This window comes from Atractosteus spatula, chromosome 25 (genome assembly GCF_055471065.1).
Source record: "Atractosteus spatula isolate fAtrSpa1 chromosome 25, fAtrSpa1.hap1, whole genome shotgun sequence".
Taxonomy (NCBI): domain Eukaryota; kingdom Metazoa; phylum Chordata; class Actinopteri; order Semionotiformes; family Lepisosteidae; genus Atractosteus; species Atractosteus spatula.
Genome location: NC_142730.1, coordinates 5162882 through 5188555, shown reverse-complemented (window position 1 = coordinate 5188555; position 25674 = coordinate 5162882). Strand labels below are relative to the sequence as shown.

The 25674-nt window shown below is 60.4% G+C and overlaps 1 protein-coding gene and 1 pseudogene across 3 annotated transcripts; both read left to right on the top strand.

Annotated features, from left to right (window-relative positions):
- Positions 1 to 2362: 2362 nt before the first annotated feature.
- LOC148815167 (cortexin domain-containing 1 protein pseudogene) lies at positions 2363 to 3090 on the top strand (annotated as a pseudogene).
- A 734-nt stretch (positions 3091 to 3824) lies between these two features.
- Positions 3825 to 25244, top strand: setdb1a (SET domain bifurcated histone lysine methyltransferase 1a). 3 transcript variants are annotated; one of them, XM_088905445.1, is made up of 24 exons: positions 3825 to 3941; positions 5690 to 5892; positions 6064 to 6239; positions 7626 to 7693; positions 8682 to 8802; positions 10228 to 10407; positions 10959 to 11160; positions 12096 to 12169; positions 12579 to 12769; positions 13128 to 13257; positions 13389 to 13536; positions 13725 to 13913; positions 14309 to 14756; positions 17233 to 17585; positions 17867 to 17983; positions 18071 to 18240; positions 18796 to 19236; positions 19337 to 19545; positions 20977 to 21002; positions 21506 to 21638; positions 22673 to 22823; positions 23416 to 23627; positions 23967 to 24055; positions 24544 to 25244. In XM_088905445.1, exons 2-24 carry the CDS (start codon positions 5690 to 5692, stop codon positions 24659 to 24661), a joined length of 4149 nt encoding a protein of 1382 aa, XP_088761571.1. In that variant the 5' UTR covers positions 3825 to 3941; the 3' UTR covers positions 24662 to 25244. The 3 variants fall into 3 exon arrangements, with proteins under 3 accessions (XP_088761571.1, XP_088761570.1, XP_088761572.1); XM_088905444.1 differs by having other exon boundaries at positions 3845 to 3985; XM_088905446.1 differs by lacking the exon at positions 3825 to 3941 and adding an exon at positions 4445 to 4547.
- The last annotated feature ends 430 nt before the right edge of the window (positions 25245 to 25674 follow it).

Sequence of the window (25674 nt, the reverse complement as noted above, 5' to 3'; positions counted from 1 at the left end):
GCTGTGCAGTGAAGCCCAGTGAGATCAGGGTAAAAGCACAGTACAGTGCAGTACAGCCCAGTGAGATCAGGGTAAAACCACAGCACAGTACAGTGCAGTACAGCCCAGTGAGATCAGGGTAAAAGGACAGTGCAGCCCAGTGAGATCAGGGTAAAAGCACAGTCCAGTGCAGTGAAGCCCAGTGAGATCAGGGTAAAAGCACAGTGCAGTGCAGTAAAGTCCAGTGAGATCAGGGTAAAAGCGCAGTGCTGTGCAGTGAAGCCCAGTGAGATCAGGGTAAAAGCGCAGTGCTGTGCAGTACAGCCCAGTGAGATCAGGGTAAAAGCACAGTACAGTGCAGTACAGCCCAGTGAGATCAGGGTAAAACCACAGCACAGTACAGTACAGTGCAGTACAGCCCAGTGAGATCAGGGTAAAAGCACAGTGCAGCCCAGTGAGATCAGGGTAAAAGCACAGTACAGTGCAGTGAAGCCCAGTGAGATCAGGGTAAAAGCACAGTGCAGTGCAGTAAAGTCCAGTGAGATCAGGGTAAAAGCGCAGTGCTGTGCAGTGAAGCCCAGTGAGATCAGGGTAAAAGCACAGTACAGTGCAGTACAGCCCAGTGAGATCAGGGTAAAACCACAGCACAGTACAGTGCAGTACAGCCCAGTGAGATCAGGGTAAAAGCACAGTGCAGCCCAGTGAGATCAGGGTAAAAGCACAGCACAGTGCAGTGAAGCCCAGTGAGATCAGGGTAAAAGCACAGTCCAGTGCACTAAAGCCCAGTGAGATCAGGGTAAAAGCACAGTGCAGTGCAGTAAAGTCCAGTGAGATCAGGGTAAAAGCGCAGTGCTGTGCAGTGAAGCCCAGTGAGATCAGGGTAAAAGCACAGTCCAGTGCAGTACAGCCCAGTGAGATCAGGGTAAAAGCGCAGTGCTGTGCAGTGAAGCCCAGTGAGATCAGGGTAAAAGCGCAGTCCAGTGCAGTCCAGCCCAGTGAGATCAGGGTAAAAGCACAGTACAGTGCAGTCCAGCCCAGTGAGATGAGGGTAAAAGCACAGTACAGTGCAGTCCAGCCCAGTGAGATGAGGGTAAACCCAGTAAAGAGTACACTAGCCGTGTCCGATGCTGGTCCAGAGTCTGTGAAAGAGGAGCTGGCTGGCTTCACGCTGTCTCCACGGGGATCGCCCTGCCTCCCAGCACTCCCGTGAAGCGTGACGGGTTGCCGTGTGCCGGGTTACACGGCTCGGAGCAGGTGCCCGCTGTGGAGCGGGCCGCGGCGGCACCGCACCGGGATCGGGTTCCCCTCGGCAGCGGGCCGGGCCGAAAGACAACACCAGGAGCGTGCTGAAGTATTCATGAGCCGGGGGGGGGGGGGGGGCAGTGGCACGCACGAGGAAAACTCCCGCAGCCGAGCGCAGAGGTCCAGAACGAGCTGGATCACTCCGGCAGCAGTGCATCCCTGCAGACCGGCCCGGATCCCGAAGGCAGGAGCGAGTGGCGAGGCGATACCGCCGCTGTGTGACCACACGCACTGACCGGGGGCACGGGTAAGTGTGAGGCCGCCTTTTGCCACACACACGGGCTGAACCGCCATGTTCATGGGGCGGAGCGGTAGCTCTGTGGCTCAGGATCTGCGCCCGTGGCTGGAAGGTTGCCGGTTCAAATCCCGCAGCCGGCAGAGGAATCCTACTCCGTTGGGCTCCTGAGCAAGGCCCCTTCACCCCAACTGCTCCAGGGGCGCCGTACAATGGCAGACCCTGCGCTTTGACCCCAGGCTCTCTCCCTGTCTGTGTGTCTCATGGAGAGCGAGCTGGGGTCTGCGAAAAGATAATTCCTAATGCAAGAAATTGTGAAGGGTTAATAAACAAAGTGATCTTATGTTCCCTACTGGAGTTCTGGGATCTGGCCTCAGAGAGGCAAGAAGTCACTGCATCCGCTGTTGCAATTCCTTGAATATCCGATTTAGGATTGTTTTGTTTTCCCCAAGTGTGTGACAGTGTTGGGTTCGGGGCACATTTATGCTCCTTTCACTGGTTAGCTGCCCTGCGCAGGTGTTAGCGCCAGGGGCAGGGGTCGGGGGTCAGGGGTCACCCGTACCTGCGTTCCATAATGAGCCCCCTCCCGTTCCTGCACAATGGGACTCACCCCCCTGCGTCTCTCAGTCTCGACAGGGCTCCGCAGAACCCCAGTCCTGAGCCCGTAGCTGGGACCCGAACCGGACTGGATCCCACTGGGCCACTGCTGGGCCATCACCCCGCTGGAGGACTGGACTGGCGTCAGAGAGCGACCCTCGCACTGCCCGTCACGCGAGAGACGCGCGGGTCACTCCGCTGTTTGATTCCTGGGCTTTTCTGATTGTTTAATATGTTTACAGTAATAACATGGAGTTCATCGAGCTCGACGAGACTTTGCTCAAGTGAGGAGACCTGACAGGTCCAGGTGTTAAGGTCTTGTTACACCGGGAGGACAGCTGGGCCAGTGGTGAAGACACAGGGCTGTTAGACCAGGGGGACAGCCGGTCCAGTGGTGAAGACACAGGGCTGTTAGACCAGGGGGACAGCCGGGCCAGTGGTGAAGACACAGGGCTGTTACACCGGGAGGACAGCCGGTCCAGTGGTGAAGACACAGGGCTGTTACACCAGGGGGACAGCAGGTCCAGTGGTTAAGACACAGGGCTGTTACACCAGGGAGACAGCCGGTCCAGTGGTTAAGACACAGGGCTGTTACACCAGGAGGACAGCCGGTCCAGTGGTTGAGGCACAGGGCTGTTACACCAGGAGGACAGCAGGTCCAGTGGTTAAGACACAGGGCTGTTACACCAGGGAGACAGCCGGTCCAGTGGTTAAGACACAGGGCTGTTACACCAGGAGGACAGCCGGTCCAGTGGTTAAGACACAGGGCTGTTACACCAGGAGGACAGCTGGTCCAGATGGACACGGATGCCCCTCCCCAGCTCCCAGTGGACGTTGACAAAGGCTTCGCTCTGGCCTTCCTCTTCCTGCTGTGCTTCTTCCTGCTGGTGACGGTGGTGCGCTGCGCCCAGATGGTGGTCGACCCCTACAGCGCTATCCCCACCTCCACCTGGCAGGAGGAGCAGATCAGCAACTGAGGCTGAGAGCAGCACCCCCAGCGGCTGGGAGACTGGGAGACTGGGGGTAGACTGGGAGACTGGGGGCACAGTGGGAGACTGGGGGTAGACTGGGAGACTGGGAGACTGGGGGTAGACTGGGAGACTGGGGGCACAGTGGGAGACAGGGGGCAGAGTGGGTGACAGGGGACAGACTGGGTGACAGTGGCAGGGCTGGACCATGGGGAGCAGTGTGCAGTGTTTATTCAGACCAGGAGTTGCTGAAATAAAAGGATCTGGAAGAATGACTGCGTTTTGTGTCCTGTCTCAAAATTCCCAGCTCTGACCAGGAGGAGTGACCCGACCCACTGAGACAGAGGGGATTCTTGTACATTTATAGGTATCTGTGCCACGCATTGACAGCCATGCTGCTTACACATTGCCCTGCTCAAGAATAATTCGTTCAGCAATTACAGGAGAGCTTCGACCACGTGTTGTAAACTCTAGGCATACAAACCCTTGACAGGTCAGCTCCCGCCAGAACCTCTGGCTGCACTGATTGGTTCAAACCAACGTCTATCACGGTTTAGCGCTCTTTATTGGACAAACCTGCCATCGTCGGAGGGGCCTTTCCTCTTACCTCACGCTACTGTGGAGCCTATTGGTTGCCTCCCCTATCACTCACGTCGTTCAGCATTGCTGATTGGCGCTCATTAGGTCTGGGGGCGTGGCGACGACTGCGGTGGGCGTGTTCCCTCATGGACTCTCTCTGGGAAGGGGGAGAAAGGGAGACAAGCTCGGAGACTGGAATCTGGCTCAAAAATTTCTTTATGAAATAGTGAAAGAGTAATATCTACAGTGACCCTTTACCGGCGAACGCCTTGGAAGGAGAGGTAATTCTGGATAACACCGCAGTCGTTTGTCGTTAATTTCTCAGGTGAGCAGACGTCGTTTTGTAGAGAGGGGACATCTGCGATAAAGAGCGAATGCTTACAGCTAAAGTTGTCAAAATTATGGCTTTCGGTAACAACGTTTATTTCGTAAAGATAACCCCCTTACTCTCATATTTACTGCATATAATCACAAATATGTAACTATATAGGTTTTTTTGTGAGAAATTAAAATAACGCGATGAGGTGTTTTAAATTCGCCCTCACCTTACGTCAGACCCGCGCGCCCTGCGAGCGCAGCGCATGGCATGCTGGGAGTTGATGTTTCCTTCGTCGTTCACTCTCCGTCGTATTTAAAGAATTGCGGGAACTAAAAAAACTACATTTCCCATGATGTTCATTTGCCGCAGTTACACCGCCCTCATCGCCTTCAATGGAGGTGCTCAATGCAGATGACGAGATGTTTTTAAAATACAGTTATATTTTGAAGTCTTCCTTCCGGAAAGGTTTTGGATCTAAATTAGTTCCCCTCGTTTCGTCTTGTCTCGCAGCCGAAGCTGCTGCTAATTCTAAAAGTGTGGAAATTTGAAAACTGAAAACGTGCGTGAGGTTAGTAGTGATCTCAACAAACTCCAGCAACCTTTTGTGTAAAATTAGTTCTGCTCTACGCGTAACATCATTGAACACCTGAAAACGTTCGCTGTGTAGGTTTCTGCTATAGTCCGGTGTCCGAAGCCCAAGAACACTGTAGGACCTCTGTCCTGCAGACACAAGGTCGCCACATCACGTAACGTGTACTCATCTCTAGGTTAGACACTCAGCAGTAGGAGGTGTACTCCTTCGGTATTAATGTAAAACAGAAGTCCTACTGGTCACTGCAGATCCCAGGACACTGTCAGTAAGAGTGGGTCCTGACTACTGGTCACTACAGACCCCAGGACACTGTCAGTAAGAGTGGGGTGTTGACACTGGTGTCCTTTGGATTCCTCTGGGGTAAACGCTCTAGGCCTGTAGTATTCTTAATGTACTGGAGTGTCCAGTCAGTGTGTCTGTATGAACCCCTCTCTCTCTCAGTGCAGTGTTAATGTACTGGAGTGTCCAGTCAGTCAGTGTGTCTGTATTAACCTCTCTCTCTCAGTGCAGTGTTAATGTACTGGAGTGTCCAGTCAGTGTGTCTGTATGAACCCCTCTCTCTCAGTGCAGTGTTAATGTACTGGAGTGTCCAGTCAGTCAGTGTGTCTGTGTTAACCCCTCTCTCTCTCAGTGCAGTGTTAATGTACTGGAGTGTTCAGTCAGTGTGTCTGTGTTAACCCCTCTCTCTCTCAGTGCAGTGTTAATGTACTGGAGTGTCCAGTCAGTGTGTCTGTGTGAACCCCTCTCTCTCAGTGCAGTGTTAATGTACTGGAGTGTCCAGTCAGTCAGTGTGTCTGTATTAACCCCTCTCTCTCAGTGCAGTGTTAATGTACTGGAGTGTCCAGTCAGTGTGTCTGTATTAACCCCTCTCTCTCAGTGCAGTGTTAATGTACTGGAGTGTCCAGTCAGTCAGTGTGTCTGTATGAACCCCTCTCTCTCAGTGCAGTGTTAATGTACTGGAGTGTCCAGTCAGTCAGTGTGTCTGTATGAACCCCTCTCTCTCAGTGCAGTGTTAATGTACTGGAGTGTCCAGTCAGTGTGTCTGTGTTAACCCCTCTCTCTCAGTGCAGTGTTAATGTACTGCAGTGTGTCTCAGTGCTGTGTGTCTGCTGCTGCAGATGGACGAGGTGGAGATGGAGCAGGAGCTGCAGGAGGAGCTGGGCGTGTCCCTGGACGAGCTGCGGCAGTGGGTCCGGGAGGAGATCCTCAGGAGCGAGGCTGTGGCCAGGAAGACGGCCGAGCTGGAGGAGCTGGAGCGCCAGGTGCAGCAGAGAGAGGCGGAGGTGTCGCGTGTGGATCGGCTCTTCGACACCGCCTTCCAGTGAGTGACCTGTCCCCAGGGCAGCGTGGTCAGGGGGTGTCGTGTTCTGAGGACAGTGAGTGACTGGTCCCTTGGCTTGTTCTGACAGTGTGGCCAATGAGTGACCGGCCTTGTGGTGTGTCCAGTGGTCAATGTGGTCAGTGAGTGACCAGTCCTGTGGTGTCCCCCCAGGTCGATGCAGGAATGTGAGGGCCTGGTTCGAGACCTCTACTCCAGCATGGGTCTGACGTACCGCGACAGCAGCTCGGACGATGATCAGGGGGATCGTCTGGCCCTCAGGCCCTCTGAGGTCATCGAGATCGACGATGATGATGACGACGACGATGATGTTGTGGCTGTGGGATGCAGTACGTGTTGAATACGAATTCCTTCCCTCTTATATAGCGTCTTTCACACCAGAGGATCCCAGAGCACCGCCTCCCCTGAGCTGAACAATCTGAGTTGCCTGGTCAGGTGCCTGTCCGGTGTCCGGCTGTATTAAACCAGAGTCCCGGTCAGGCGCCTGTCCGGTGTCCGGCTGTATTAAACCAGAGGCCTGGTCAGGTGCCTGTCCGGTGTCCGGCTGTATTAAACCAGAGGCCCGGTCAGGTGCCTGTCCGGTGTCCGGCTGTATTAAAACAGAGGCCCGGTCAGGCGCCTGTCCGGTGTCCGGCTGTATTAAACCAGAGGCCTGGTCAGGCGCCTGTCCAATGTCCGGCTGTATTAAACCAGAGGTCTGTCGCCTGTCCAGTGTCCGGCTGTATTAAACCAGAGGCCCGGTCAGGCGCCTGTCCGGTGTCCGGCTGTATTAAACCAGAGGCCTGGTCAGGTGCCTGTCCGGTGTCCGGCTGTATTAAAACAGAGGCCCGGTCAGGCGCCTGTCCGGTGTCCGGCTGTATTAAACCAGAGTCCCGGTCAGGCGCCTGTCCGGTGTCCGGCTGTATTAAACCAGAGGCCTGGTCAGGCGCCTGTCCGGTGTCCGGCTGTATTAAACCAGAGGCCTGGTCAGGCGCCTGTCCAATGTCCGGCTGTATTAAACCAGAGGTCTGTCGCCTGTCCAGTGTCCGGCTGTATTAAACCAGAGGCCTGGTCAGGTGCCTGTCCAGTGTCCGGCTGTATTAAACCAGAGGCCTGGTCAGGTGCCTGTCCGGTGTCCGGCTGTATTAAACCAGAGGCCCGGTCAGGCGCCTGTCCAATGTCCGGCTGTATTAAACCAGAGGCCCGGTCAGGCGCCTGTCCAGTGTCCGGCTGTATTAAACCAGAGGCCTGGTCAGGTGCCTGTCCGGTGTCCGGCTGTATTAAACCAGAGGCCCGGTCAGGCGCCTGTCCAATGTCCGGCTGTATTAAACCAGAGGCCCGGTCAGGCGCCTGTCCGGTGTCCGGCTGTATTAAACCAGAGGTCTGTCGCCTGTCCAGTGTCTGCCTCTTCAAGGCTCGGGAATATTTAGTGTGAAGACATCTTCCTACGCCTGTTGTGTTTCTGTGCGCAGGGCACTATATAAATTCAAAGGAACAAGTAAAGATTTATTCCATGCTGAAAAGAGAAGAAAAGAAACGAAACGTTTCTGTTGTGGAGCCTTCTTCTTCACACCCGAAGAAGGCTTCAGCGGCCTAAACGTTGTGTTTCTTTTCTTCTCTTTTCAGCAGGGAATAAACCTTTACTTGTTCCTTTACAGCCTACGCATGCTGACTCAGGTACCTACTTGAGCTGTATAAATTCCATATTGATCTCCTTTCCTGTCCCACCATCACAGTCACCCCGGCCCACCCGAATGTCACCTCTCCAGCCAAGAAAGTGACCACCCCGGTCAAGGATTCCACAGTGAGTGTCTGGTCACTCTTTCTCCTCCTGTGTCCATAGTCTCCTGTTCTCTTCTCTGTGGTGTCTAAACAGAGTGAGGCTGTGTGTGTGTGTGCGCTGTACAATATCGGGCTGTGTGTGTGCGCTGTACAGTATCGGGCTGTGTGTGTGTGTGCGCTGTACAATATCGGGCTGTGTGTGTGCGCTGTACGGTATCGGGCTGTGTGTGCGCGCTGTACAGTATCGGGCTGTGTGTGCGCGCTGTACAGTATCGGGCTGTGTGTGCGCGCTGTATGGTATCGGGCTGTGTGCTCTGAGGCTGTGTGCGCGCTGTACGGTATCGGGCTGTGTGTGCGCGCTGTACGGTATCGGGCTGTGTGCGCGCGCTGTACAGTATCGGGCTGTGTGTGCGCGCTGTACAGTATCGGGCTGTGTGTGCGCGCTGTATGGTATCGGGCTGTGTGCTCTGAGGCTGTGTGCGCGCTGTATGGTATCGGGCTGTGTGTATGTGCTGTACAATATCGGGCTGTGTGTGTGCGCTTTATGGTATCGGGCTGTGTGCTCTGAGGCTGTGTGTGCGCTGTACAGTATCGGGCTGTGTGTGTGCGCTGTACGGTATCGGGCTGTGTGTGTGCGCTGTACGGTATCGGGCTGTGTGCTCTGAGGCTGTGTGCGCGCTGTACAGTATCGGGCTGTGTGTGCGCGCTGTACAGTATCGGGCTGTGTGTGCGCGCTGTACGGTATCGGGCTGTGTGTGTGCGCTTTACGGTATCGGGCTGTGTGCTCTGAGGCTGTGTGTGCGCTGTACAGTATTGGGCTGTGTGTGTGCGCTGTACGGTATCGGGCTGTGTGTGCGCGCTGTACGGTATCGGGCTGTGTGTGCGCGCTGTACGGTATCGGGCTGTGTGCGCGCTGTACGGTATCGGGCTGTGTGTATGCGCTGTACAGTATCGGGCTGTGTGGTGTGATTCTGCCCCAGATAAGTCTCTCTCTGTCCGTCTCTCTCTAGTTTGACGACGCAGCGGCAGCCTTGAAGAAATCGTCTCAGGACGTGCAGAAGCTGGCCGAGACCATGTCCAAGAAGACAACGCCTGCGCTGCCCTCGACACTACTGCGTTCCTCCAGCAGGGGTCAGTGTCTGGCCGGCCTCGAGGCGGGGCTGACGGCTGTGAGACTGGAGACAGGTTTGATAGTGTCTGTCAAGCATTGTGAGAGGTGTGGTGATGTCTGTCGGGGCTCCGAGACAGGAGACGGAGACGGGTGTGGTGATGTCTGTCGGGGCTCAGAGACGGGAGACGGAGGCGGGTGTGGTGATGTCTGTCGGGGCTCCGAGACGGGAGACGGAGGCGGGTGCGGTGATGTCTGTCGGGGCTCCGAGACGGGAGACGGAGGCGGGTGCGGTGATGTCTGTCGGGGCTCCGAGACGGGAGACGGAGACGGGTGCGGTGATGTCTGTCGGGGCTCCGAGACGGGAGACGGAGACGGGTGCGGTGATGCCTGTCGGGGCTCCGAGACGGGAGACGGAGACGGGTGCGGTGATGCCTGTCGGGGCTCCGAGACGGGAGACGGAGGAGGGTGCGGTGATGTCTGTCGGGGCTCCGAGACGGGAGACGGAGGCGGGTGCGGTGATGCCTGTCGGGGCTCCGAGACGGGAGACGGAGGAGGGTGTGGTGATGCCTGTCGGGGCTCCGAGACGGGAGACGGAGGCGGGTGTGGTGATGTCTGTCGGGGCTCCGAGACGGGAGACGGAGACGGGTGTGGTGATGTCTGTCGGGGCTCCGAGACGGGAGACGGAGACGGGTGTGGTGATGTCTGTCGGGGCTCCGAGACGGGAGACGGAGGCGGGTGTGGTGATGTCTGTCGGGGCTCCGAGACGGGAGACGGAGACGGGTGTGGTGATGCCTGTCGGGGCTCAGAGACGGGAGACGGAGACGGGTGTGGTGATGCCTGTCGGGGCTCCGAGACGGGAGACGGAGACGGGTGTGGTGATGCCTGTCGGGGCTCCGAGACGGGAGACGGAGGCGGGTGTGGTGATGCCTGTCGGGGCTCCGAGACGGGAGACGGAGGCGGGTGTGGTGATGCCTGTCGGGGCTCCGAGACGGGAGACGGAGACGGGTGTGGTGATGTCTGTCGGGGCTCCGAGACGGGAGACGGAGACGGGTGTGGTGATGTCTGTCGGGGCTCCGAGACGGGAGACGGAGACGGGTGTGGTGATGCCTGTCGGGGCTCCGAGACGGGAGACGGAGACGGGTGTGGTGATGCCTGTCGGGGCTCCGAGACGGGAGACGGAGACGGGTGTGGTGATGTCTGTCGGGGCTCCGAGACGGGAGACGGAGGAGGGTGTGGTGATGCCTGTCGGGGCTCCGAGACGGGAGACGGAGGCGGGTGTGGTGATGCCTGTCGGGGCTCCGAGACGGGAGACGGAGGAGGGTGTGGTGATGCCTGTCGGGGCTCCGAGACGGGAGACGGAGGAGGGTGTGGTGATGCCTGACGGGGTGACAGTGTAGCTCACCTGCGCCCTCTGAAGTCTGACCTCCTGACCCCTCTCCACCCAGACACATCGGCCAATAAGGCGTCGGCCCAGCCGGCCTCAGCCTCCGGCTTGCGCGGCGCGCCGGCGCAGCAGGCAGGGGCAGACAACAGGAGCGGCGAGCTGGTGCTCAACATGAGGATCCTGGGCAAGAAGAGGACCAAGACCTGGCACAGGGGGGTGCTGATCGCCATCAACCCTGTGGGTGAGTCAGGGGCCGGCGCTCGGGCGACTCCGGAGCCGGTGCTCGGATTAATTTGATGTTGGAATAATCCAGGCCTGACGCTCAGCCGAATCCGATGGCGGATGAATTCGGGGCAGGCTCTCGGACGAATCCGATGTCGGGTGAATTTCTGGGGCGGGCTCTTGGATGAATCAGGGATGTGCCATTCGGACGAATCCGGACGAATCTGGGACGGGCTCTCGGACGGATCCGGGGCCGGCGCTCGGATGACTCTGGGACTGACGCTTGGATGAATCCGGGACGGGCTCTCGGATTAATCTGGGGCAGGCTCTCGGAGGAATCCGGGGCGGGAGCTCCGACGAATCCGGTGCCGACACTTGGGGAATCCGGGCCGGGCGCTCGGATGGCTCTGGGACTGACGCTCGGCTGAATCCTGTGTCTGCACTCGGACGAGTCCAGGACCGGTGCTCACCTGGGCACGCCTGTGGTTAGGGTCGGGGTCTGGGGTAAACATGGCCGCCGTCTCCTCGGCCCGCCAACTGACCGACAGCTGCTCTGCTCCCCGTCCCCAGGCGCCAGCTTCAAGTACAAGGTGAAGTTCGACAACAAGGGCAAGAGCCTGCTGTCGGGGAACCACATCGCCTTCGACTACCACCCCACCCTGGACAAGCTGTTTGTGGGCGCCCGCGTCGTCGCCAAGTACAAGGACGGCAACCAGGTGTGGCTGTACGCTGGCATCGTGGCCGAGATGCCCAACAGCAAGAACAGGATGAGGTGAGTGTGGGGAGACGGGAGGCGTCGGCTGGCCTGCGGGGGGCAGTGTGGGGAGACGGGAGGCGTCGGCTGGCCTGCGGGGGGCAGTGTGGGGAGACGGGAGGCGTCGGCTGCCCTGCGAGGGGGCAGTGTGGGGAGACGGGAGGCGTCGGCTGCCCTGCGAGGGGGCAGTGTGGGGAGACGGGAGGCGTCGGCTGGCCTGCGGGGGGCAGTGTGGGGAGACGGGAGGCGTCGGCTGGCCTGCGGGGGGCAGTGTGGGGAGACGGGAGGCGTCGGCTGCCCTGCGAGGGGGCAGTGTGGGGAGACGGGAGGCGTCGGCTGGCCTGCGGGGGGCAGTGTGGGGAGACGGGAGGCGTCGGCTGGCCTGCGGGGGGCAGTGTGGGGAGACGGGAGGCGTCGGCTGGCCTGCGGGGGGCAGTGTGGGGAGACGGGAGGAGTCGGCTGGCCTGCGGGGGGCAGTGTGGGGAGACGGGAGGCGTCGGCTGCCCTGCGAGGGGGCAGTGTGGGGAGACGGGAGGCGTCGGCTGGCCTGCGAGGGGCAGTGTGGGGAGACGGGAGGCGTCGGCTGCCCTGCGGGGGGGCAGTGTGGGGAGACGGGAGGCGTCGGCTGCCCTGCGGGGGGCAGTGTGGGGAGACGGGAGGCGTCGGCTGCCCTGCGGGGGGCAGTGTGGGGAGACGGGAGGCGTCGGCTGGCCTGCGGGGGGCAGTGTGGGGAGACGGGAGGCGTCGGCTGCCCTGCGGGGGGCAGTGTGGGGAGACGGGAGGCGTCGGCTGCCCTGCGGGGGGCAGTGTGGAGAGACGGGAGGCGTCGGCTGCCCTGCGGGGGGCAGTGTCGGGAGGAGTCAGCTGGCCTGCGGGGGGCAGTGTGGAGAGACAGGAGGCGTCGGCTGCCCTGCGGGGGGCAGTGTCACTGATTAGTTGTTTGTGTTTTCCAGGTTTCTCATCTTCTTTGATGATGGATACGCCTCCTACGTCAGCCTCCCTGAGCTCTACCCTGTCTGCAGGCCCTGTAAGATACAGCTGCTTCTCCTTGCCCCTCCCTGTCCTCTCTGTGTCTGTCGCTCCCTGTCCTCTGCCAGTCTGTGTCCTCTCTGTGTCTGTCGCTCCCTGTCCTCTGCCAGTCTGTGTCCTCTCTGTGTCTGTCGCTCCCTGTCCTCTGCCAGTCTGTGTCCTCTCTGTGTCTGTCTCTCCCTGTCCTCTGCCAGTCTGTGTCCTCTCTGTGTCCGTCGCTCCCTGTCCTCTGCCAGTCTGTGTCATCTCTGTGTCTGTCTCTCCCTGTCCTCTGCCAGTCTGTGTCATCTCTGTGTCTGTCTCTCCCTGTCCTCTGCCAGTCTGTGTCCTCTCCCTGTCTGTCTGTCCGTCTGTCTGTGTTTGCCCGCCCGGTCTCTCACCCCCTTCCTGTCCGTCTGCTGTCCCAGTGAAGAAGACGTGGGAGGACATCGAGGACTCCTCCTGCCGCGACTTCATCGAGGAGTACATCACTGCCTACCCCAACCGGCCAATGGTGCTGCTCAAAGCGGGTCAGCTGATCAAGACGGAGTGGGAGGGCACGTGGTGGAAGTCTCGCGTGGAGGAAGTGGACGGCAGCCTGGTCAAGATCCTCTTCCTGGTGAGCGGCAGAGTACCCCTGGGGCAGTGTGGTGGGGCATGTGTCCAGTGCCCTGGGGCAGTCCCCTGGGGCATGTGTCCAGTGCCCTGGGGCAGTGCGGTGGGGCATGTGTCCAGTGCCCTGGGGCATGTGTCCAGTGCCCTGGGGCAGTCCCCTGGGGCATGTGTCCAGTGCCCTGGGGCAGTGCGGTGGGGCATGTGTCCAGTGCCCTGGGGCAGTGCGGTGGGGCAGTGCCCTGGGGCATGTGTCCAGTGCCCCGGGGCAGTGCCCTGGGGCATGTGTCCAGTGCCCCGGGGCAGTGCCCTGGGGCATGTGTCCAGTGCCCAGGAGAGTGACTGTCCCTCTCGCTGTCTTCCAGGACGACAAGCGCAGTGAGTGGATCTACCGCGGCTCCACGCGGCTCGAGCCCATGTTCAACCTCAAGATGAACACCGCCATGTTCCAGGAGAAGAAGCAGGCCGGGGTGCAGAGAACTCGGCCCAACATGGGTAAGTGGGGCGATTGGGGGGGGTGTCAGAGAGGAGAGGAGCTCTTGGTCCCTCTGGGGCGGTCACAGGGTTGTGTGTGGGTGTGGCTGGGCCTCTCAGGACTTTGAGCTGTGCTCTGCTTGCCCTGGCAGGTGCTGTCCGGACCAAGGGCCCTGTGGTTCAGTACACCAAGGAGGCCAGCAGCCCCAAGACCCCGGCTCCGGCCCCGGCTGTGGTCACCCCAGGTGCTCGCCCTCCACCCAAGGTGGACTCTGCTGCTGCCCAGCCTGCCCGGTCCGAGTGAGTACAGCAGTGCGAAGACCTCCTGGCCGGGTCTCTGTCTTCCCTGTGCCCTGCCTGTGTCCCTGGCGCCCTGCCTGTGTGGGGCTCTGTGTGGGGCTCTGTGTGGGGCTCTGTGTGGGGCTCTGTGTCCCTGGCGCCCTGCCTGTGTCGGGCTCTGTAGTGACACTGCCCACCTCTGTGTCCAGGAGTCCGGACAGCCAGCACTCGGGCCAGTCTCAGACCCGCCCGAAGCAGCAGGTGGCCAAGAAGAGCACCTCTCCCTACATCTCGCCCCGGCCCAGCGGCAGCACCCCCGCGCCGAGCGACGCCGGGACCCCCGCCGCCGCGCCCAGCCGGCCCCCCCAGACCATCGCCACCACCCTCATCCAGCCCGGGTGTGACTTCTCTCCGTCTGTCTCCCAGCCCCTGGACAGCAAGGACACTGCACCACTGTCTTCTCTCGCTCTCCCACCCCCTCTGTATCCCTCTCTCCCTTTCTCCTCTCCCTCTGTATCCCTCCCTCCCTACTTCTGTGTATCTCTCCCTCTCCCTCTGTATCCCTCCCTCTCTCCTGTTCCTCTATATCTATATCAGAGTTTGTCTCTGCACATGGGGGGTATTTGTTACAGGGCTATGTGTGCAGAGTTTCTATGGGTGTCTGTAAGCCTGGCCTGTGACTGGACCCCACACTTCACCAGTGGCTTGGAGTACACTGTGAAATATCTGCAGCCAGATCCGTACATGGGGGGCCGATGTTGTAACGGCCTCTGTCTGCGTCTCTCCTCTGCAGGTACTACGTGCTCCACACCAGCGGCCCCCTCACCCAGACCCTCACGGCTCTGCCCCCCGCCCAGACCCTCTCTCACACCCAGACCCTGGTTCCACTCCCTGTCATGGTGCCGGGCCCAGCGCTGACCCCCGCCCCCACCCCTGCCCCTGCCCTGGCCCCGGTCCTCGTTCCTGCCCCTGCCCCTGCCCCCGCCCCCGCCCCCGCCCCCCCCCCCGCCCCCCAGGCCCCTGCGGTGGTCCCGCAGGTCTACCACGCCATGTCGGACCGCGTGCCCCAGGAGCCGTCCTACCAGGCGCCCAGCGAGAAGCTCTTCTACGTGCCGCACGCCTGCTCGCCGGCCTGCCTGGACCGGCTGCGGCCCGACCAGTTCCGGGGCCGCAACCCGCTGCTCATCCCGCTGCTGTACGGCTTCCGCAGGATGACCTGCCGGCGCCGGGTCAACCGGAAGGTAGGGGTTCAGCGCCTGGCCACGGGGCTCGGACAGCCCTGACCGCGCCTGGCCACGGGGCTCGGACAGCCCTGACCGCGCCTGGCCACGGGGGCTCGGGCAGCACTGACCGCGCCTGGCCACGGGGGCTCGGGCAGCACTGACCGCGCCTGGCCACGGGGGCTCGGGCAGCACTGACCGCGCCTGGCCACGGGGGCTCGGACAGCCCTGACCGCGCCTGGCCATGGGACTCGGACAGCTCGGACAGCCCTGACCGTGCCTGGCCACGGAGCTCGGACAGCCCTGACCGCGCCTGGCCACGGGGCTCGGACAGCCCTGACCGCGCCTGGCCACGGGGGCTCGGACAGCCCTGACCGCGCCTGGCCACGGGGGCTCGGGCAGCCCTGACCGCGCCTGGCCACGGGGCTCGGACAGCTCGGACAGCCCTGACCGCGCCTGGCCACGGGGCTCGGACAGCCCTGACCGCGCCTGGCCACGGGGCTCGGACAGCCCTGACCGCGCCTGGCCACGGGGCTCGGACAGCCCTGACCGCGCCTGGCCACGGGGGCTCGGACAGCCCTGACCGCGCCTGGCCACGGGGGCTCGGGCAGCACTGACCGCGCCTGGCCACGGGGCTCGGACAGCTCGGACAGCCCTGACCGCGCCTGGCCACGGGGCTCGGACAGCCCTGACCGCGCCTGGCCACGGGGCTCGGACAGCTCGGACAGCCCTGACCGCGCCTGGCCACGGGGGCTCGGACGGCACTGACCGCGCCTGGCCACGGGGCTCGGACAGCCCTGACCGCGCCTGGCCACGGGGGCTCGGACAGCCCTGACCGCGCCTGGCCACGGGGGCTCGGACAGCCCTGACCGCGCCTGGCCACGGGGCTCGGACAGCTCGGACAGCACTGACCGCGCCCGGCCACGGGGCTCGGACAGCTCGGACAGCACTGACCGCGCCCGGCCACGGGGCTCGGACAGCTCGGACAGCCCCGACCGTGCCTGGCCACGGGGCTCGGACAGCTCGGACAGCCCCGACCGCGCCTGGCCACGGGGCTCGGACAGCCCCGACCGCGCCTGGCCACGGGGCTCGGACAGCCCCGACCGCGCCTGGCCACGGGGCTCGGACAGCCCCGACCGCGCCTGGCCACGGGGCTCGGACAGCCCCGACCGTGCCTGGCCACGGGGCTCGGACAGCTCGGACAGCCCTGACCGCGCCTGGCCACGGGGCTCGGACAGCCCTGACCGCGCCTGGCCATGGGGCTCGGACAGCTCGGACAGCCCTGACCGCGCCTGGCCACGGGGGCTCGGACAGCTCGGACAGCCCTGACCGTGCCTGGCCACGGGGGCTCGGACAGCTCGGACAGCCCTGACCGCGCCTGGCCACGGGGCTCGGACAGCCCTGACCGCGCCTGGCCACGGGGCTCGGACAGCCCTGACCGCGCCTGGCCATGGGGCTCGGACAGCTCGGACAGCCCTGACCGCGCCTGGCCACGGGGGCTCGGACAGCTCGGACAGCCCTGACCGTGCCTGGCCACGGGGGCTCGGACAGCCCTGACTGCGCCTGGCCACGGGGGCTCGGACAGCTCGGACAGCCCTGACCGCGCCTGGCCACGGGGGCTCGGACGGCACTGACCGCGCCTGGCCACGGGGCTCGGACAGCCCTGACCGCGCCTGGCCACGGGGGCTCGGACAGCCCTGACCGCGCCTGGCCACGGGGGCTCGGACAGCCCTGACCGCGCCTGGCCACGGGGCTCGGACAGCTCGGACAGCACTGACCGCGCCCGGCCACGGGGCTCGGACAGCTCGGACAGCCCCGACCGTGCCTGGCCACGGGGCTCGGACAGCTCGGACAGCCCCGACCGTGCCTGGCCACGGGGCTCGGACAGCTCGGACAGCCCCGACCGTGCCTGGCCACGGGGCTCGGACAGCTCGGACAGCCCCGACCGTGCCTGGCCACGGGGCTCGGACAGCTCGGACAGCCCCGACCGCGCCTGGCCACGGGGCTCGGACAGCCCCGACCGCGCCTGGCCACGGGGCTCGGACAGCCCCGACCGCGCCTGGCCACGGGGCTCGGACAGCTCGGACAGCCCTGACCGCGCCTGGCCACGGGGCTCGGACAGCCCTGACCGCGCCTGGCCATGGGGCTCGGACAGCTCGGACAGCCCTGACCGCGCCTGGCCACGGGGGCTCGGACAGCTCGGACAGCCCTGACCGTGCCTGGCCACGGGGGCTCGGACAGCTCGGACAGCCCTGACCGCGCCTGGCCACGGGGCTCGGACAGCCCTGACCGCGCCTGGCCATGGGGCTCGGACAGCTCGGACAGCCCTGACCGCGCCTGGCCACGGGGGCTCGGACAGCTCGGACAGCCCTGACCGTGCCTGGCCACGGGGGCTCGGACAGCCCTGACCGCGCCTGGCCACGGGGGCTCGGACAGCACTGACCACCTGCCAATGGTCCCAGACAGCACTGAGTCTTCTCTCCCTCTCTCCCTCCAGATGTCTTTCCACGTGAACTACAAGTCCCCCTGCGGCCTGACCCTGCGCAGCATGAGCGAGATCGAGCGCTACCTCTTCTCCGTGCACTGCGACTTCATCTTCCTGGAGATGTTCTGCCTGGACCCCTACGTGCTGGTGGACCGCCGCTTCCAGCCCCAGAAGCCCTCCTACTTCATCAGCGACATCACCGAGGGCAAGGAGGACGTGCCGCTGTCCTGCGTTAACGAGATCGACGTGACGCCGCCGCCCAGCGTGGCCTACAGCAAGGAGCGCATCCCGGGCAAGGGCGTCTTCATCAACACCAGCCCCGAATTCCTGGTGGGCTGCGACTGCACCGACGGCTGCCGGGACAAGTGAGCGGGGTACCGGGGTGTCTGCGTGGGGGTACGGGGTGTCTGTATGGGGGTATCGGGGCGTCTGTGGTTTCCCAGTGGGGTGCGACTGCACAGACGGCTACCGGGACAAGTGAATGGGGTACCAGGGGTGTCTGCGTGGGGGTACTAGGGTATTGGGGTGTCTGGATGGGGCTTTTGGGGCTTCTGCATGAAGGCATCTGGGCGTCTGTATGGGGGTTTCAGGGCTTCTGTGTGAAGCGTTATTGGGGTGTCTGAAGTGCTGTCCTCTCTGGTTTCAGATCCAAGTGCTCCTGCCACCAGCTGACTGTACAGGCCACTGCCTGCACCCCGGGTGCACAGGTGAACCCCAACGCTGGATACCAGCACAAGCGGCTGGAGGAGTGTCTGCCTACAGGGTGAGCACTCCCGCTGTCTTGCTCTGCGCCCTGCGTACAGAGGTGTGGCCCGTGTGTCCGGTACTAACCCCTCTCCCTTCCCCCCAGCGTGTACGAGTGCAACAGCCGCTGCCGCTGCAACCCCCAGATGTGCACGAACCGGCTGGTGCAGCACGGGCTGCAGGTTCGACTGCAGCTCTTCAAGACCCAGAACAAGGGCTGGGGTATCCGCTGCCTGGACGATGTGGCCAAGGGCTCCTTCGTCTGCATCTACGCAGGTCAGAGGGAGGGGGCGGGGCATCGGAGAGAGGGGCGGGGCTACTTCCCAGTGTTGATTGATCACCATGGGAGGGGTGGTGGGCGGGGCATTGGAGAGAGGGGCGGGGCTACCTCACTGTGGATGGAGCACCATGGGAGGGCGGTGGGAGGGGCTTTGGAGAGAGGGTCGGGGCTACTTCACTGTTGATGGAGCACCATGGGAGGGAGATGGGCGGGGCATTGGATGGAGGGGAGGGGCTCCCTCACAGTGTTGATCGGGTGTCGGGGGGGGCAGGGTACCAGAAAAGTGGGTGGGGCATCAGAGAGAAGGGGATGGGGTAGCACGGGGAGTGGGTGGGGCATTTGAGAGAGTGGGCAGGAAATCAGGGGAAAGTGGGGTGGGGCAAAATGGGAGTGGGCGTGGCTATTCAGCAGCGTCGACAGAGCTAAATTAACTTTGACAACACGAACATCCTCCTCCTCCTCTGTCTTTAGAGTGAGTGTTTGTGGACCCTTGGGAGTGTTTTTTCTCAGCGCAGCAGAAAGTGCACCTCCGTCTCTCTCCCCGTCTCCAGGAAAGATCCTGACCGACGACTTTGCGGACAAGGAGGGGCTGGAGATGGGCGACGAGTACTTCGCCAACCTGGACCACATCGAGAGCGTGGAGAACTTCAAGGACGGCTACGAGAGCGACGCGCGCTGCTCCTCCGACGGCTCCGGCGTGGACGTGAAGGCCGGGGCGGGCGGGGGCCCCCGGGGCGGGGCGGGGGGCCGCCGGGGAGAGGGGGGGGCCGGCGGGGAGGCGGGCCAGCGGGACGAGGACGGCGCCGGGCACGCCGGCTCCTCGAACGAGGGGGAGGAGGACGAGGACGAGGAGGAGGAGGAGGACGAGGACTCGAACGAGGAGGAGGACGATGACAGCTCGGACGACAACTTCGTGAAGGACGAGTACTTCACCGCCAGCTCCGTGTGGCGCAGCTACGCCACCCGCAGGCAGACGCGGGGCATGAAGGAAGGTGAGGGGAGGAGGAAGAGCGTGGAGGAGGGCGGGACGAAGGCACAGCCCGGCCGTGCGACTCTCCCGTGACCCCCCTCTCCCTCTCGCCCCATGTCCAGGCAGCGTGTCCCAGGACAGCAAGGAGGGCCTGAGCGTGTCCGGGGGGCAGGAGGCCAGCAAGCCGCCCGTCCCTGAGGAGACGGGCAAGAGCAAGGTGGCGTCCTGGCTGAGCTCCACAGGGGGCGGCGGCGGAGACGAGGACTCTCGCGACTCCACCCGCAGCAAGACCGAGGGCTCCGAGGTCAAGAAGGAGCCCAAAGCAGACAAGGTACCTCACCAGGGCAGGACAGGCAGCTGCAGGCATTCACATACTGACCGGCACCAGTGCACAGAGAGATATTCACACACAGTGACCGGCACCAGTGCACAGGGAGAGATTCACACACACACAGAGCAGCACCAGTGCACAGGGAGAGATTCACACACACACAGAGCAGCACCAGTGCACAGAGAGATATTCACACACACACAGAGCAGCACCAGTGCACAGAGAGATATTCACACACACACAGAGCAGCACCAGTGCACAGAGAGATATTCACACACACACAGAGCAGCACCAGTGCACAGGGAGATATTCACACACACAGAGCAGCACCAGTGTGCAGAGAGGTATTCACACACACACAGAGCAGCACCAGTGCACAGAGAGATATTCACACACACACACAGAGCAGCACCAGTGCACAGGGAGATATTCACACACACACAGAGCAGCACCAGTGCACAGAGAGATATTCACACACACACAGAGCAGCACCAGTGCACAGAGAGATATTCACACACACACAGAGCAGCACCAGTGCACAGAGAGATATTCACACACACAGAGCAGCACCAGTGCACAGAGAGATATTTACACACACACAGAGCAGCACCAGTGCGCAGAGAGGTATTTACACACACACAGAGCAGCACCAGTGCACAGAGAGGTATTTACACACACACAGAGCAGCACCAGTGTGCAGAGAGGTATTTACACACACACAGAGCAGCACCAGTGCGCAGGGAGATATTCACACACACACAGAGCAGCACCAGTGCACAGGGAGATATTCACACACACACAGAGCAGCACCAGTGCACAGAGAGATATTCACACACACACAGAGCAGCACCAGTGCACAGAGAGATATTCACACACACACAGAGCAGCACCAGTGCACAGAGAGATATTCACACACACACAGAGCAGCACCAGTGCACAGAGAGATATTCACACACAGTGACCGGCACCAGTGCACAGAGAGATATTCACACACAGTGACCGGCACCAGTGCGCAGAGAGGTATTTACACACACACAGAGCAGCACCAGTGCGCAGAGAGGTATTTACACACACACAGAGCAGCACCAGTGCGCAGAGAGGTATTTATACACACACAGAGCAGCACCAGTGCGCAGGGAGGTATTTACACACACACAGAGCAGCACCAGTGCGCAGGGAGGTATTTACACACACACAGAGCAGCACCAGTGCGCAGGGAGGTATTTACACACACACAGAGCAGCACCAGTGCACAGAGAGGTATTTACACACACACAGAGCAGCACCAGTGCGCAGGGAGGTATTTACACACACACAGAGCAGCACCAGTGCGCAGGGAGGTATTTACACACACACAGAGCAGCACCAGTGCGCAGGGAGGTATTTACACACACACAGCTCGCTGTCTCACTGTCATTGTTTCTCTTGCAGGATGCTGGCGATCAGAAGAGCAGCTTGTGAGTCTCTGCACACGCTAATCAGTTTAATTGATTGTTAGCTGTGGATTGGCAAGTTGCTGGTAAAGCCTAATGGCTTTCCCTACACCTCCTTCCTGACGCTCTCCCACACCCGTCTCTCTCCCTGACTGATGCTCTCCTCACCCGTCTGTCTCTCTCCCTGACTGATGCTCTCCTCACCTGTCTGTCTCTCTCTCCCTGACTGATGCTCTCCTCACCTGTCTGTCTCTCTCTCCCTGACTGATGCTCTCCTCACCCGTCTGTCTCTCTCTCCCTGACTGATGCTCTCCTCACCCGTCTGTCTCTCTCTCCCTGACTGATGCTCTCCTCACCCGTCTGTCTCTCTCTCCCTGACTGATGCTCTCCTCACCCGTCTGTCTCTCTCCCCCTGACTGATGCTCTCCTCACCCGTCTGTCTCTCTCCCTGACTGATGCTCTCCTCACCCGTCTGTCTCTCTCCCTGACTGATTCTCTCTCTGTGCCTGCTCTCCCTCTCCTCTCAGCTTAGTTGACACCTCTCGAGTGTTTGGATATAATCCATGTCCAGTGAAAAATGAGGGTGTGAAACGTCCTGTTACCAAGACGACACTACTTCATAATCGCCAAGGCCCCCAGCCCTCTGATGCCAGCAACACGGTACTGAGCCCAACCCCTTGTTTCTCTCTTCCTCTCTCTCTCAGTGCAGTGTTCATGTACTGGAGTGTCCAGTCAGTCAGTGTGTCTATATTAACCCCTCTCTCTCAGTGCAGTGTTAATGTACTGGAGTGTCCAGTCAGTGTGTCTGTATGAACCCCTCTCTCTCAGTGCAGTGTTAATGTACTGGAGTGTCCAGTCAGTGTGTCTGTATGAACCCCTCTCTCTCAGTGCAGTGTTAATGTACTGGAGTGTCCAGTCAGTCAGTGTGTCTGTATGAACCCCTCTCTCTCAGTGCAGTGTTAATGTACTGGAGTGTCCAGTCAGTGTGTCTGTATGAACCCCTCTCTCTCAGTGCAGTGTTAATGTACTGGAGTGTCCAGTCAGTCAGTGTGTCTGTATTAACCCCTCTCTCTCAGTGCAGTGTTCATGTACTGGAGTGTCCAGTCAGTGTGTCTGTATTAACCCCTCTCTCTCAGTGCAGTGTTAATGTACTGGAGTGTCCAGTCATTGTGTCTGTATTAACCCCTCTCTCTCAGTGCAGTGTTAATGTACTGGAGTGTCCAGTCAGTGTGTCTGTATTAACCCCTCTCTCTCAGTGCAGTGTTAATGTACTGGAGTGTCCAGTCAGTGTGTCTGTATGAACCCCTCTCTCTCAGTGCAGTGTTCATGTACTGGAGCGTCCAGTTAGTGTGTCTGTATTAACCCCTCTCTCTCTCAGTGCAGTGTTAATGTACTGGAGTGTCCAGTCAGTGTGTCTGTATTAACCCCTCTCTCTCAGTGCAGTGTTAATGTACTGGAGTGTCCAGTCAGTCAGTGTGTCTGTATGAACCCCTCTCTCTCAGTGCAGTGTTAATGTACTGGAGTGTCCAGTCAGTCAGTGTGTCTGTATGAACCCCTCTCTCTCAGTGCAGTGTTAATGTACTGGAGTGTCCAGTCAGTCAGTGTGTCTGTATGAACCCCTCTCTCTCAGTGCAGTGTTAATGTACTGGAGTGTCCAGTCAGTCAGTGTGTCTGTATGAACCCCTCTCTCTCAGGACGTGATGACTCTGTCCAGTTCGGACAGCGAGGGTGACAGGAAGCTGAGACGACCGAGTGCTGGAAATGACAGTGATGACATTCAGACCATCTCCTCCGGATCTGAGGAGGAAGACCGGAAAGACAACAGCGCCATCAACAGCACCACAGGTGAGACCCCCCTCTGCGTCTCTGCTCTCTCTAGTTTACTCAGCTCTCCCAGTGTCAGGCTCCCTCACAACAGTGTGGGGGTACAGTGTGTGAATCAGGCTCTCTGCAGTGTGGGGGTACAGTGTGTGGATCAGGCTCTCTGCAGTGTGGGGGTACAGTGTGTGTCAGGCTCTCTGCAGTGTGGGGTTACAGTGTGTGGATCAGGCTCTCTGCAGTGTGGGGGTACAGTGTACGTCAGGCTCTTTGCAGTGTGGGGGTACAGTGTGTGGATCAGGCTCTCTGCAGTGTGGGGGTACAGTGTGTGGATCAGGCTCTCTGCAGTGTGGGGGTACAGTGTGTGTCAGGCTCTCTGCAGAGTGGGGTTACAGTGTGTGGATCAGGCTCTCTGCAGTGTGGGGGTACAGTGTACGTCAGGCTCTTTGCAGTGTGTGGATCAGGCTCTCTGCAGTATGGGGGTACAGTGTGTGGATCAGGCTCTCTGCAGTGTGGGGGTACAGTGTGTGGATCAGGCTCTCTGCAGTGTGGGGGTACAGTGTGTGGATCAGGCTCTCTGCAGTGTGGGGGTACAGTCAGCTCTCCTCTCCCTCTGCAGGGCCTGTGAAGAGGCAGGTGGCAGTGAAGTCCACGCGTGGTTTCGCCCTGAAGTCTACACACGGCCTGGCTATAAAGACGCCCATGACGTCAGCAGGCGGTGGAGGGGATGGCACCCCCTCCTGGAAGAACACGCGCCAGTTCTACGATGGCGAGGAGTCGTGCTACATCATCGACGCCAAGCTGGAGGGCAACCTGGGCCGCTACCTCAACGTACGTGGGGCGCACTACCCTGTTTGTCCCTCCCCCTGTCACCCACCCCTCCTTCTGTCCAAGCCGCCCGAATCCCAGAGTTTCAACACAGGACACCGGATGAAGTGGAGCGCTCCTGTGTTCAAACTCTGGGATTCAGAGTTTTCCAATACACTCTCCTGCGCTCCGGCATTGGAGAGTGTATTGAATGGGTCAGAACATGTATCTTCCTGGGCAGCTGCAGGGATCCAGTGTAATTGAATTTAAGTATTAGATATGTGGCTTAGCAGTGTAATTCACTTAAAATTACTGCTGCGAGCTGAAGACTGAACCTCTTCTTCTCTCCCCTTCCCACTACAGCACAGCTGCAGCCCCAACCTCTTCGTGCAGAACGTGTTTGTGGACACGCATGACCTGCGCTTCCCCTGGGTCGCCTTCTTCGCCAGCAAGTACGACTCCTTTTCTTATACACCGCTCACACTCGCCTGCACACTGCTCACAGTCACCTGCGCACTGCTGTTACACACTGCTTACACTGGCCTGCATACTGCTCTCACACATGGCTTACACTGCTCACAGTCACCTGCGCACTGCTGTCGCACACTGCTCACAATCACCTGCGCAGTGCTCTCGTACACTGCTCACACTTGCCTGCGCACTGCTCTCACACACTGCTCACACTTGCCTGCGCACTGCTCTCGCACACTGCTCACACTTGCCTGCGCACTGCTCACACTTGCCTGCACACTGCTCTCGCACACTGCTCACACTTGCCTGCACACTGCTCTCGCACACTGCTTGCAGTCGCCTGCACACTGATCAAAACTGCCCTGACTCCGACACACTCACTGACGCACTGACAGACTGCTGCATCTCTCGGGGTGATGTCTGAGTGCCGGAATGCCGACAGGAAGTGATTCCCCTGGTCTGTTTCCAGGAGGATACGTGCTGGCACAGAGCTGACCTGGGACTATAACTACGAGGTCGGCAGCGTTGAGGGGAAGGAGCTGCTGTGCTGCTGTGGATCCACAGAGTGCCGAGGACGCTTACTGTGAACTCTGACCCCTGACCTCTGGACCTCTCCCCCTTCACTGTCCAGGCACACGCATCGCGAGTCAGGTCAGGAGTCTGGTCCACTCCAGGTTTTACGGTGTGCTCCATCCCAGTCCAAGACCTCCCTGTGCAGTGCACGGTGTGCTTGACAGCAGTGAAAAACCTGGAGCGGATCAGATCGCTGTGCACTGGGAGCCCGATGGCCTGCCCTAGCCAACAAGCTGGGGAGAACTTTAATCCGGACTGTAAGCTGTTTGCCGACAGACTCTGAGAAACAGACTGCCTGCTTCCCTGGCTGCCGGAAGTCAGGAGGCCAGGATCTGCAGGTCCAGGCGGGTCGCAGTTACAGTACTGACCTGCAGGGGGCGCTGATGTGCTCCGAGGAAGACTAGGACCCGCCAGTAGTGTGGCTTCGTTTCTGGGTGTCCTTCCCCCTCGCACCTGGAGCTCTTGGTGGGACTGAGCTGGGCTCGGCGGGGGGGGGGGGGACCTGGTGGCGTCTGCACGTCCTGCTTATTCTTGTGTGTACCAGTAACGAGTCACAACCGTTATTTTATATTGTCATTAAATTTATTTTCTATTTGCAAGACCGCGCGTGCAGACCTCCTAACTTCCCAGCACCTGACGGGGGCCGTGACGTTATAGAAGTAATCACCTCTCAGCTGCGTGCTCCAGTTTCACAGGGGTCTTGACCGGCCAGGACTGGGGCTGGAAATGGAGTTCAGGGAAGAACTGTCCTTCCTCCATTCTCTACTGGCTTCATTTTGACTATATAAATGAGGAGCGAGTCCCGGGTGTACTGTATGTGCAGTGAACATACTGTAGTGACTGGTTTATTCACTGCTTCCACTCAGAGTACTGTGGGCTGGGTGTGATCTACTCACTGGAGCTAGTGACAGGAACGTTTGGACTACTGGTCTCTGTTCCAGAGAGAGAGACAGCCCTTCTATTAATCAGGATATTAATCTCACTGCTAGTCTGGGACAGACAGAGAGCTGTAAAGGAGCCCCAGTCT

What these genes read in the sequence shown, in the direction of transcription:
- setdb1a (XM_088905445.1), top strand. Translation starts at nt 5,690, where the DNA reads ATGGACGAGGTGGAGATGGAGCAGGAGCTGCAGGAGGAGCTGGGCGTG. An exon ending in ACTGCGTTCCTCCAGCAGGG is followed by an intron (nt 8,803 to 10,227) that starts GTCAGTGTCTGG and finishes CTCTCCACCCAG; the next exon opens with ACACATCGGCCAATAAGGCG. An exon ending in GACGCGGGGCATGAAGGAAG is followed by an intron (nt 19,237 to 19,336) that starts GTGAGGGGAGGA and finishes CCCCATGTCCAG; the next exon opens with GCAGCGTGTCCCAGGACAGC.